At 44.1% G+C, this 13,010-nt stretch overlaps 1 protein-coding gene across 9 annotated transcripts in view; it reads left to right on the top strand.

The window, feature by feature from the left end:
• The window catches only part of LOC139050368 (b(0,+)-type amino acid transporter 1-like), a 30,898-nt gene that overhangs the window by 509 nt on the left and 17,379 nt on the right, over positions 1-13,010 (top strand). The window contains exons 1-4 of one of the 9 annotated variants that reach the window (XM_070526613.1): positions 173-467; positions 8,425-8,454; positions 10,428-10,599; positions 11,804-11,905. In XM_070526613.1, coding sequence (XP_070382714.1) covers positions 10,476-10,599; positions 11,804-11,905 — 226 coding nt within the window. In that variant the 5' untranslated portion in view covers positions 173-467; positions 8,425-8,454; positions 10,428-10,475. Of the gene's footprint in view, positions 1-172; positions 468-528; positions 602-1,068; positions 1,088-2,583; positions 2,999-8,424; positions 8,455-10,427; positions 10,600-11,803; positions 11,906-13,010 lie in introns of those variants that run through there. The other 8 variants (XM_070526615.1, XM_070526611.1, XM_070526617.1 and 5 more) reach the window with 8 other exon arrangements.

The following is a 13,010-nucleotide window of genomic DNA, read 5'->3' as shown; positions in this document are numbered from 1 at the left end:
GTGCGGGTGAGCAGGAAGCGTTGTGCTCTGACAGAAAGTGCGCATTTCACGACCGGGCGCAAAGGCAACTGACGATCGCGGCTCGGTCTCGCACGTCATATATGGAGGAAAGTGGGCGAGGCAACGCGGGAGGGACCGAAAGGGGGAGAGGGCGGATTCGACTTAGCCAACGAGTGCGTACTTTGCGCGGCCGCACGCGGGTATTTTCGACGAGTGGATATTTCCAGTTCAGTGCAACTTTGCGTGAGTCGGCACCAGATGCCTCCGCGTTTAGGCCGACATAGGTGCCTGGCGCTGGACCAACGTCGCAAGACGTGCAACACGTAGTTTGGCACCCGACTCGCTGTCACAGGAGAGTTCTGCAAGGTCTCCGGCTGCAGTGGGGTTTCTGCACAAATGTACAGACGCGGCCACTGCTAGCGGGAACACGGGCGCCAGCAGCAGTAGCCAGAAACCCACTGACGTTGGTAAGGCATGGTGCGCTCTAGCTGTTCTTCATTCTCGGCGATGCAGATGTAGCTGCGTGTTTTATCGCCTTGTCGGATGAAATCCCGGCTGCGGCGGTCGCATTTCGACAGGGGCTGTCTTCACAGAGTAACAGGTGCGCCGCCGGCCATATGTATTTCGACGAATCGAGTGCCTAGTCTCAAAGAGGTCTTCCAAGTCCCGGAGAGTAATCGCTCGAGAGTACCGCCCCGGTAGGACGACGCATCCGGCTTGTTTGGTTTGAGCCCATGACGCGATTAACGCTGGGTTGCGCTGCTCTCAACGACTGCCGTGCCATATTCCAGCGCAGTAGGAAAGGGTGAGGTATTCCACAAGCGAAAAACGCAGTTTGCATGCTTCGGGAGGACGACAGCGACTAGTGTCCAGTACTTGGTCGCATGACCATCGGGAATAGTCGCGCAACATTCGTTCTCGTACATTCTAGCCATTGCGCAGCCACTTGCCACAAAGAAATTAAGTGGCACAAGCGCGCGGTAGTCATTTATAAAGAGTCACGAAGAATTGAACCACATCAAAAGTAGAGATCGTTACAGTTGCGCTGGTGTGTCTTCCAGTGTTTGCCACAAACCCACTGACGTTGGTAAGGGATGGTGTGCTCTAGCTGTTGTTCATTCTCGGCGATGCAGATGTAGCTGCGCGTTTTATCGCCTTGTCGGATGAAATCCCGGCTGCGGCGGCCGCATTTCGCCAGGGGCGACATGCCATTAGCGATGCCCCCTTCTGGTGCCACCCACAAATACTCTGATTGTTCTCTCGATGAAAGTATCTCTCTCTTACTCTCTTTCTTGCAAACGTATGGGCCATAATTCAAGATTTGAAATATGTGCCATAACGTAAATAATTAACAAGTTAATAAGTGTGATTATTGTAATTAATAATTCACAATTGTTATTACTCATAGGGGCCACCTCATCGAATAATTTATATCAAGGGTTAGAAGTGTCCTTTGGGCCACAGACATTTCTTTTTTGTTTAATTTGGTGCAGTTAAAAAAAGAACACCTGGTGTACAATGCAACCACTCTATGCAAGGTAACTAACCAAATGCTTGGATTCGTCCTTTGGTTTCAACTTCATTATGAAAAAAAAAAACAGCGCGAGAAAAGCACAAGTGATAGAGCAAGGACATATTGCCCTCTTCCTTGCTAGTCCTGTTTATCGCGCTGTGTATTTACCTTCTTTTTTTTGGTGGTGATATCTCTCCAACTAGCTTACCTTTGTACTCCGTTCTACTTCAGTGATATTGTTTGATTTATTTGGCTGGTAATCGGAAATTTAGGAACGAGTTTGGCAACTATGAGGTGAAACGAGATCATTTTAGTGTGTGTGTTTCTTTGTTTCCGCCTGTATCATTTATAGCCACCAGTTACTCACGTAATGCTTGCAAGTGTGACTGTTTGTGCACACAAATAACATTTTTTTATTTTCTTTCATTCGCATTGTTAACCGTTGAATGATTGATTTGTACCATCTGTGTGCCCGAACCTAATTGTGCTAGCTTTCTTATTACTTGCACTTTTTTGTAACTTATGAATATTATTTAGATTTGCTTATCTCGTCATGCATTATTCTCCCGATTCGTTTATGTAATGCCATAAAGGGTCTGCAGTTAAAAAACAAAGAAAGAAAAGATAAGAAATGTTTCATTGCCAGATTCTCTGTAGAAAGAATAAAGTGCTAAGTGAATAAGAGGTCGGCAACATAAATCCGGAAATAAAGCACTTTTTTCTAACGTGTGGGCAATCAATGATTACACAAAAAACAAGAAGCACAGAAACAGTAATTTTTATAGTTACAGTGACTGTGTAGACGCGTAGACAACTTAAGCAACAATACCTTTAAAAAATGCACAGGAACGAAGCGGTGCCTTTTACAGTTTCTGTGACTACGCAAAGCAAAAGAGCATAAAGAACTTCGGAATTCCGTTACGAGAAATTGATCTGTCCAGGTCTATCAAGAATATGCAACCCCCACAGAGAGACAAGCCCAGACCACACGTACGCTTGCGAACACGCGCAAGCTGGCGTAGAACGGCTAGTACGCGTGCAAAGGCGGCACGATCCCGGTGAACAACTCTCTTATCACGCTCTCGGCTTGCTTCACGTCGGCGCGCCTTATTACTAGTGCTTGGCCAGCATGGCTACGCAGCTGCGGCGTGATAGTAGCATAGAGTAACGCAGTGAACGACAAGAGCAGACACTCGAGCCATTTCTCCGCCCAGTTAGGAAGCATCACCGATTACGCTAGGTCGAAGAGCACATCGAGAAAAAAATGTGGCTGCGGCTGAGGCCGTGGCTAGCAGCTTAACAGGCGGCACGACACAACACGTTCGAAGCCAAGTGAAGGTCCATCGCCGGGCCCCTGGCGTCGGTATTTATTTATCCCAAATGCCTTACAGACCCGAAGAACGGGCATTGTGTAAGATGCGCCTGAGGATAGTTGTTGCGTTCTTCTGCCAGCGTCTGACGCGATTGCTTCGTCGCCGCTTCACGGTAAGGCCACAGGAAGTTCTTTTGCACGTTGTCTAAGACTTTTTCTCTTCATTTTTCGTTACGCCACTGTTAAGCCGCATCAGCGAGTGACGGAGGGGAGCATGACCGTATTGGAGCAGTAAACAGCTATTGCCCATTTGAAACGTTGAATTTCATTTTGTATTCTTTATTTTTTTTTATTATGCGCAGCAGTCAGTGCTGACGCAGGCGATAACAGCAAGCCCGTGCCCTCCGAGCTGCGAGGCACGTTCTACACTATGACAAAGTTCCAAAATAAAATGCTTCGTTAAGAATGCTGCTTATGAGCACATGCCGTTCGGTGCAGAGAAGTTTATGTTGATTTATTCAAGAAGGTTACACGCAGCGACTTCTAAAGAAGCATGGTGCGCCAGCTTAGCGAAAGAACTACGGCTATGTCTAAAGGTATACACGTGCAATATTTGCAGCATGGCGATAATGCGCGCTCTCTCACACTCTGTAGCAAACTATGTGCGCTCCAGCGTTGTTAGCTGTTTCGCATTGGGCTGAGGACACGTGTTTTCATGATTTAATTCTCTGTGGAGTCTATCGAATATTTCTATCGTATTGACTGTAATTGATCGCATGTAATTTACTGAGGACTAACTAACAGCACGTAATGCACTAAGAACAAGTCGGCTTGAGATAAAGAGGCCGTTCCGAAGGCGACTTTAGCCGACCAAGTTGAAACGTCTGTTTTAGGTTCCATTATCAGAAAACCATTGATTCGACAATTTTCATGTGGCTTTCGTCGTAGATGATCCCGTGTTCCGAAGACATTGTCCCAACGAGCCCAATGCATCCATTTTTCTAGACAGTTTTATATGACAAAATTCTTGTTAAATAGCTAGAAACATCACGCGAACCCTGTAGTAGCGTTTTTGACAAACTGGAGCAAGTTGGCTGTTGTGGGTAGCTCAGAGAATAAATTACTACATCATTACCAACTATACCGATGATTTTTACGCGAGTAAGATTTTGTGCTTTCTTTCTTGGTACGAATGTACGCGCTATAGCCAAAAATAAAGTCAAAAAGTTGTTCTAAAGTTTATAAAGCCCATAAAGGGCTTTATGGAGTTCAACAGAAGATAATGAGCGCCAAATGGCTCTCTCGCCTTGATTGGAATAAAAATTAAAGTGCTTTCAGAAGTAATTACTGAGAACACCAAGGCAGCGTTGCATGCGCACCTTACGACAACGTGTAAGAAATTACATATGCAATTTTTTTTAGATTTCATGTTTACAAAAGCAGAGTTGGTTCGCTGGCCAGTGTGGCCAGTAAACAGGAGTTAATTGAGATCGATATAACTATGGCGTTGAATGTGGCAGCACTACGACGTTTTCGAGCCAGTATGCCATCGCACGAAGGTGAAAAAGTTCTTCAATTTTTACATAATTTCCCTGTTTCATCATCGCATGGGCCAGGTTCAAAAGAGCTCAACAGTTCGATACGGCAAACGCGATTATGAGCTCCACGGAATGGCACCGAACACAAATGTGGACAAAACAGAGGTCCTGACCAAACGAATATACGATTATGTGTCTCTGAGTCTGTTGCCTAATCAATCCTAGTCAGAACAAACGAGTTGTTTACGAGACGCTGTCATGGGATAGTAGAATATATGGAAGGTATTTTACGGCCTTCCAGCGCCCACAGGTAGGCATTCATTGCAGCGGTGGGTGAAACAAGCGAACATACGAACGTGCGGCTCTGAGAGAGAAGTGTGGTGTACACTGGAGGCGTTGCTAGGGATAAAACAGCCAACTATTTTCGCCACCTGCGTGGATGTTCGAGTCCGCAATGTGCTGCGTAGAAGAGACACTAGTTATCTGTGCTGCTGGGTGACTACTGTTGTGTTTGAATCAGGAGCACGGTAAAAACACAGGAAGTGCCTCACTGCACTTCAGACTCACGATAAAGACAAGGCGCCTCGGTTTCTTTTTGTGGATCACTTCATATTTTTTCCCAGCGTTGGTAGTGCTTAATTATGTGTTATATTATGACTTCACGACGGGATATGAAGGAATATATTAAGTAAAACAAAACATTTACAACGTAGTTTGGCGCTTTATACGCCGCTATGAACCAAAGGTGTCATTCCCTTAATGAAACGATTTATTGTTTGCGCATTCAGAAAAGAGGTCCGCTCATTTACAGTACATTGTAATTTCTGAAGCTTGGATCACGTGAGCATAAAGTGAAAAACCGATGACCGACACAGAATTCCGCAGAGGTGGACGAGGAGATGTTCGCTCTAAAAATTTTGCTGTTCGCGTAAGAAATTTACAAAGGCTTCCAAGAGACTTATTCACCAGAATGAGCAGCGTTCGTGGGTGGCAGTTATCGTTTTTTTACAGGGGTTATGGGAACTGGTAGGAAAGAAAAATATCCTCGATGTGACAGTCTGTTTTTACCATATGCTTGCAACCTGTGTTCACTCGCCATGACCTAGGCCGTCAGCCAACCCGTCCCAAACCCACAGCCTCTTCGTGAGCCGTGACGATGGATGGTGACCAGGGTCGAGATTAAATAGTGAGCTTGCTGTAAACGCAAGATCGAAAATGAAAGCTGCGGTAGCGATCACGTATAGTTGCTCGGTGGCACCTACTTTATTCTCGTGGATAGATTTCGTTTTTCTCTACGCAAACGTGGCAAAGTCCGCAGGGAACATTCTTGTTCTTTAAACGTGTTACTGTTTTATAATACGCAATGACTACATCCGCGAGCCTTAATGGGTGCACTTCCTTTCAGCGGAGACAACAGGCAAGTTCACGTAATTGTTCTAAATGTATTTTGGGCGCCCCCTAATCGCATATTTTCTGTCATAACACGCGAAACCTACACCACGAGTGATACGAGTGCTGTAAATGCGCCTCTGCCATCGCAAAGATTGAGTGTATTTCCAGCAACATTTGCTTTTTCACCGTTTATTCCAGAGTCCCCTTCCCAATAAAAGCATAGTTACTGGACACCAGTTAAGCTATAATGCTCGCCTAACGCCCGGAGCAGCACGTTATTATAAACACAAACAATCGGCGCTGCTTTCGGAACAACACTCTCTCAAAGTATGCTAACGCAAACTCACGACCGCACATCAGAATCAAAGTGAGCGTCCCATGGACATCTGTCCACACAAAAGTTCAGGGAATAATCTGACTCACTCCAGCGCCTTTGATCATTGTTAGCTAAGTAACATGAAAGTACCACGATAAGGGACGACGCAGATCCATCACTAAAGAAGGAACTTTTATTTGATCGCCAACACGTGATCGCTCGAACCTACATTGCATATACACTTCAAATACATGTAGTGGACGTATGCCCTACGCTCTAAACAATGCCTTCAATGAAATCTACGAAAGTACCAAAGCCTAACACGATATAAAAGAATATGTCGTGACACGTTGAACCTCGTATGCGTGTTTAAATTTTCGAAGAACCGCGATTGTCAGAGATCATATGCAGTAAGTTCAACGGAATAGGGAGGTGCTTTGACATTCACAGAAAATATCTTGTGTGCGTCTGTTTGCCTTCCCTTGCAAAATGAGACATAAACGAATTCGTGCTTATTGAATCTCCAGTTTTTGCGCGTGTGTGGTGGGGGAGGGAGGGACGGGTGCGTTTGTTGTTTATTTCTGCAGGTCTGCGTTTTAGCCTTGTGCATTCAGTCTGGTTTTGCCTTTCTGGCCCTTCTATACATTACGTTATAAGCCTGACATTTGTTACTCAACAATGCATCCGCATCGGCGTTCCTCACCAAGTTTTCGTGGTATTCATCTTAATGATAAGCTACCAAAACATCTAACCATTGCATATTTCAGTGCCTGCGAGCGAGCACAAGGCACCATACTACCTTAGCCAAAAGTTACTGCGACCCTCGAACCTATGAGAGCACTGAACAGAAAGAATAGAATCGAGCGCGTCGTCGGCTCTTCAATCGAACCACTGTTGAGAGGAATCGCCATGGCACGTTAGCCTAAAGGAGCGCCTCATAAGTCGTTTGATTTTTTAGGAACTCTAATGTGGTGTGTGTGGGGGGGTGTCGGTAGGCATAAAACAATTTCTATGAACCCTCTAATAAACTGCACAGTTTTCTTTCAATGCAGCAGCTTTTCGCGTGTTTTAACAGCGAAGCTGTACATGGCTAGGATACCGGGATTGTTTCGCCTCCATCGACAGACAACAATCATCATCAGTGGCTCATACCCCCGTGATCACTGAGCACTCATATCCCCGTAAGCAAGCAAAAAATTCAATGTCTCATAGCCCCGTAAGGCAGAGCAGCAAGCACTCTGCAAAGTGAAACGAAAAGTGCTTACATTCCTTGCAATCGCGCATACAACATACAGAACAGCACGTAGAAAACTACTATCATCAATGGTTCATACCCCTTAAGCAATAGCTCATACCCCCGTAAGGCAAAAGCTACAAGCAGCCAACAAAGTGAAGCTAAAAGTTCTTACATTCTTTGCAATCCCGCATACGCCATACAGAACAGCAGGTCGAAAACTATCGTCATCAATGGTTCATACCCCCTTAAGCAATAGCTCATACCCCCGTAAGGCACAAGCTGCAACCACGCAGCAAATTGAAGTGAAAAGTTCTTACATTTTTTGAAATCCCGCATACGCCATACAGAACAGCATGTAGAAAACTATCATTATCAATGGTTCATACCCCCTTAAGCAATAGCTCATACCCCCGTAAGGCACAAGCTGCAACCACCCAGCAAAGTGAAGCGAAAAGTACTTACATTCTTGGGAATCACGCATACAACATACAGAACAGCATGTCGAAAACTATCATCATCAATGGTTCATACGCCCTTAAGCAATAGCTCATACCCCCGTAAGGCACAAGCTACCAGCACCCAGCAAAATGAAGGGACCGTGCATAGATTCTTTGCAATCACGCCTACAACATACAGAACAGTATGCGTTACAATTAAGAACAAGCTCAAACCAAGCGCCTGAACCACGAAATTGATGATAAGGCTTTCGTGACAGCAAAGTGAAACGCGTAGCGTTCCCCGCATACGTTGCACGGTATAGATTACTAAGTACTGCGAAAGCTTCCACGTTGATATCAGCTTGAGACGTGAGGTGTGACGTCCGTAGCCTTTCGTATAGAAATTAGCAGCCCATGAACTGATTTGAATCCTGTTGCAGCATGGCTACGGGCGGCGGGGTGCTATCGAATTGACTATTGCTCCCATTCTTATCATTTCTCTAAATTAGCACTACACTGCATTCCCCCACAGCATTTATAGTGTCGAGTTTCAAGAACTTAGCTGCACAATCACTCTTGCAGGGCCGTGAGGTGGGTTCCTCATTGTTTTATCAACCACCGCACTGCGTATTGCCAACCTGTTTTTTTTCAGCACATGCATTTTGCTCTTCCATTGCAGATCGTCGCATGCAATTTTTGGAAAGCATCGGTGAGAGCCACTACTTTTTCCCCGTTGGTAACCGCAATAACGTACAGAGGTGAACATTGCCACAGCAGCAGCCACATGTTTTAAGCTGGTATGCCGGGTTTCGAATCTTCAAAAATAAAGCTTCAAACAAAGTTAGCGGGAAAAAAACAGTTGTTTTTGTAAATTGTTCTTGTGAAAAAAAGGCAGCTTTTGCCCACCTTCTCGCACAACTGCTGTGGCTGTGTTATCGCCGGAACTGAAGGCTACGCATAAATAAAATAGATCTAGGCAAACGAAAATAGCGCGGGAGACATGCTAGAACACGGAAAGAAGCGAAGAGTAAAACTGGATACCTAAAAAATAGTGTGCAGTAACAGAATTTGCCACCTGTAAAACGAAAAGACCGTCTGTTTTACTTTGGCGTTTCGCATTCCCAAACGCATAGAGATAGGTGCGTCTGCGTCCCCTCCCTGGCAGAATATTTCGTTGGCTTCCGATCTGCCCTGCAGGAACGATATTTGTCGGCGATGTCTGGTGATGTGTGCTCCATTTATACCTTACTGTGACGTCAGTTGAACAAAACCATGCCATTCAAAATTTTGACGAAGAATACTGTGCTGGAGATGCTATGCCCGAAGTCTAGAGAGTCAAAGTTTTGGGTATAGCAGGTCGCTTGATATTTATGTATTAAGATCAGGCCGTCACTTTATGGTGCGGTGGGAAACGTTGTAGCGAAAATGTCCAGCTTGGTTCTTGTACTGCAATTTGGTTTATTTTCTTTTCGCTGTGAGAAGAACATGTAAAGTCAGATTGTCAACTGGTTGCCATGTCAAGAAATTAATTCTGCGGTGTGTGATTTTGTCTAGTCAGTAAGTTGCTATTAAATTCCTGCGTTCCAGTTTTGTATATATTTGCATGATGATATTTTTTTGACGTTACGTCTGTAGATCAGCAATTCTTCAAACAAGCCACCCACATGCATTCTGTATCGTTATATTTGGTATGTTTGTCAAAATGTTTATGTTCATAACATTTTTCTTGTATTTTAGTGGCCAATGAAACATTATCCCCATTTCTCTTAGGACAGTAGCAACTGGATAAAATTCTTGCAAAAACAGTATCTTTTATTCACTCACGCGACAAGAAATGCGAATGCAGTGCTTATGTATTAGTACTAAAAGCTTCGGACATTCTAAAGCCGTTTTATTTTATTATTGTCGTTTTGTTTTTATGCACGTGGACAAAACAGTTTAAGCGGTAATAGCGGTCACAGAATCACAACGAAAACCCATTGCTGCGGCGTGTTCTTAAGCGCACACTTTTCCTTTACTCAAGTTCCAAATTCGGCATTGATCAAAGGAAGGCCCTTCCTGTTGCACAAATCATTCTGAATTCCTCAATCTAGATTTAAATAAATGAGAACGCAGCCTTGATATAACAAGTAGGTTTTATAGCTTGCTTAATTTCGACGCCGATTGGTTATTCCCTTTCTGCAAAATATGTCGCGGTTTGCGCTTTGCCTTTGCCCGTCTTGAACGGAACAGCTCAAAACTCGCATTTTGAAGCGTTAACATTGAAGAAAATACACTATCTCTTGTACATTTTGTTGTTTGCATGGAACGCTGTTTACACGGCAGTGTTGCAAACGGCACGATTACCTTACGTGGCAACCAATGAAAAGCTAACGTTTAGGTAAGGTGAGCTAAGCAACGTGATGAATTTCCTTAATGTTATCAGCGACTTAGGTGGAACAAGCCATTCCAAAAAAAACGTAGTTTTATTTAATGGTACGCCCACTGATTTTGTTAGCTACATGTATGATTCCAGATGACCAGCGCAATCAATTATAATTACTAGAAAGCGCTAAAAATTTCACTGAGCCGCTGTAGTGCAGAATAATTAAATGTTGATGAAGCCTAATTGCTCTGTACTGGAAATAACCATGTTGCAATCGAGAACAGCCAATATAGGTATCATTCTTCTTACGTGCATAGGGGAATGTGCCCGAGAAGAAAACCCGAGATAAGAAATTCAGCGTTCACATGGGCGCAGCGATGGAGCAAGGTTCAAAAGATGCGAAGGAAGCCACTGATGACGCCCACATTCGTTTGAAGAGGCAACTCGGCTGGGTCGGTGGCACTGCTGTCCTGGTTGGAAACGTCGTAGGTCTCTGCACCAAACTAGCATTTTATTCGAAGCCCCAACATATTTTCCGCCATATGTGCAGCATCCCGCATTTCGAATTCTCTGTACGTTTTCACTGCCAATTGAAGGCATTTGCTTTTCTATAACAGTATTTCCTCGGCATGGCTCTCTCGCAGGTATTTTTTTTAGAAAAACGCTACACCACCAAAAAGGTAAAAAGAAATTAGCAACATTATTTTTCTTTTCATCTAAAAACCCACACGTTCATTTGCGCTGTATAAGGCCTGCAAGCATGTAATTATTGTAGCTGTGCTCAGTCTGTTGCTCAGTCTCTGCAGACAATATTTTCTCTTTGCGCTCCGTAGCAAGGAAATATATATGCATTCTATTGATTATTATGCAGTAACTACAAATAATCAACAAATATATGATTATTATAAATGCACTGGCCGCTGCAGCTGTTGTTCAATTATTTTGACATTTTGTTTATAACGCTAAGCATAACCAGTGTATCAAGAGGCTGCTGCATAATAAGACACGGACAGAGACAAGACGAAATACAAAATACAAAATATACGAAATATAAAAAATAGTTCTTTCCTCGACAAGCTTAGCGGGCATCACTGCGCAAGCGATTGATTTTAGCTGTTCTTCCTTTGTGTGTGTTGTGTACAATCCTGAAAGCAGTGCATGCCATCCATGGTGAATACGACGCATATTTGGCTTCATATGCACTTATTGAGAATTTTTCTATGCACGACTAGATGCGAAACATTATGAAAACGACAACTCACAATTTTTTGAAGAACGTAAAAATGAAAGGCACCAGCAGTTTCTTTCTGCATCGTTATCGTGTGACGTTTCGAAATTACGCGTACGAAAGTTTGTGGGAGCTGACGTAATTGCTACTTACTGCATATGGCAGGCACACCTTTGAAATTCGAATAATTGCTGTGTTGTACCCGCCTCCATGATCATCCTATTTAGTGGACAAGCGCATCTGCACGTTGCAGACGTCTCCAATCTTATATAAATTCATGTGAAAGACTCGACTGATTGACTCATGGTGACACATTTGATGTGAAAAGAGACGCCCAAACAGAGTTATTGTTGACAAAAGCTGCCATGCATGAAATCTCCTCAACAAACAACACAAGAGGTTTTTTAATATTGTGTTATTGGCTGAAAAATCTTAAAATAAGGGTGTTTTCTTGTGTTTTTCCAGGGTCTGGGATATTCGTGACACCAAGTTTGATATTTCGAAATTCGGAATCGGTTGGAGTAGCGCTCCTGATATGGTGTCTAAGTGGAATGCTATCGCTGATGGGTAAGTTTTTTACCAGGCATAAACTAGATACGAGATCAACGAAGTTGCTGCGAGACTTAATTTACTTATTGCGAGGAAAAGAGTATTCAACACAACGAAACAATGATTTCATCGTATAACTTTTGCCCTTTCTTAGGATCACTTCAACCTGCAAAAAAAAATGTCAGCTATTCTGTGTGTCTGAGACAATCAGCTCTTTCTTTCAATGCAAGGATGTCGGCCGGCGTAAAAGCATTCATTTACGGGCCCCTATAAGAAAGAGGCTCGATGAAAATGAAAAATAGCACGGAAGAAGACATCAAAACCACTAAAAATACCATGACGCCATATCACTACTACATTTTTCGATGTTGAACGTTTGAGTAAAACATATAGAAATGGCATTCTCGTTGCTGTGGAGGCTTCATGGTGTGCCCTTTATCGCTCCTGTCATCGGCACCTAGATTTGTAGAAGTGATGTGTCGCTTCTACTCTTCCGTAATTCTCTTTGCTCCAACTCAACATGGTTACTGCCCTAAGCGGAGCGGATTCGATCTGTGAAGGTCACTAGAAGGCTGTTTGACACCGAAATAAACGGCGCTTTCATGCCCAAAACAAGTGACCGGGAAATGAGTTCCCTCTTGAGGAATCTGTTGCCAAGCGGCCTTAGATTTCGCAGGATACCATGTGGGAAAATGACTTCACTTTGTCAGTGTTCTGTGCTCTCGTTCGTTAGGGGACTGCATAGGGGTACAGTTTATGCTCACACAAGCGGAGACGTCGGGGATGTTCTACTGCATTGGCACATGAGCGGTGGCGAGTGGCGATGATCTTGAGGCAAATGTCGGCACTCTGATGGGCGAAAAGAGAGGGATCTTAAGTGAATGCTGTGCAGGTTATCACGGTGGCACGCCACCGCAGATGGGAATAACGAGAAGGGAAATGAGGCGCACAGTGCGCGCTACGTGCACACAAAATGCACAAAACCCTACACAACCGAAAGCGATCTTTATTCTACGTGTGTTTCCACGGGACCAATCTGCCACCGGTCGCCTATCGGGGCTGACGGCAACCGAACAACGGAAGTTGCACTGCTGCAAGCCTGTATGTCATTTTGCCCTTTCCA

Source organism: Dermacentor albipictus, chromosome 10, assembly GCF_038994185.2.
Source record: "Dermacentor albipictus isolate Rhodes 1998 colony chromosome 10, USDA_Dalb.pri_finalv2, whole genome shotgun sequence".
NCBI lineage: Eukaryota > Metazoa > Arthropoda > Arachnida > Ixodida > Ixodidae > Dermacentor > Dermacentor albipictus.
This window is presented reverse-complemented; position numbering and strand designations above follow the sequence as displayed.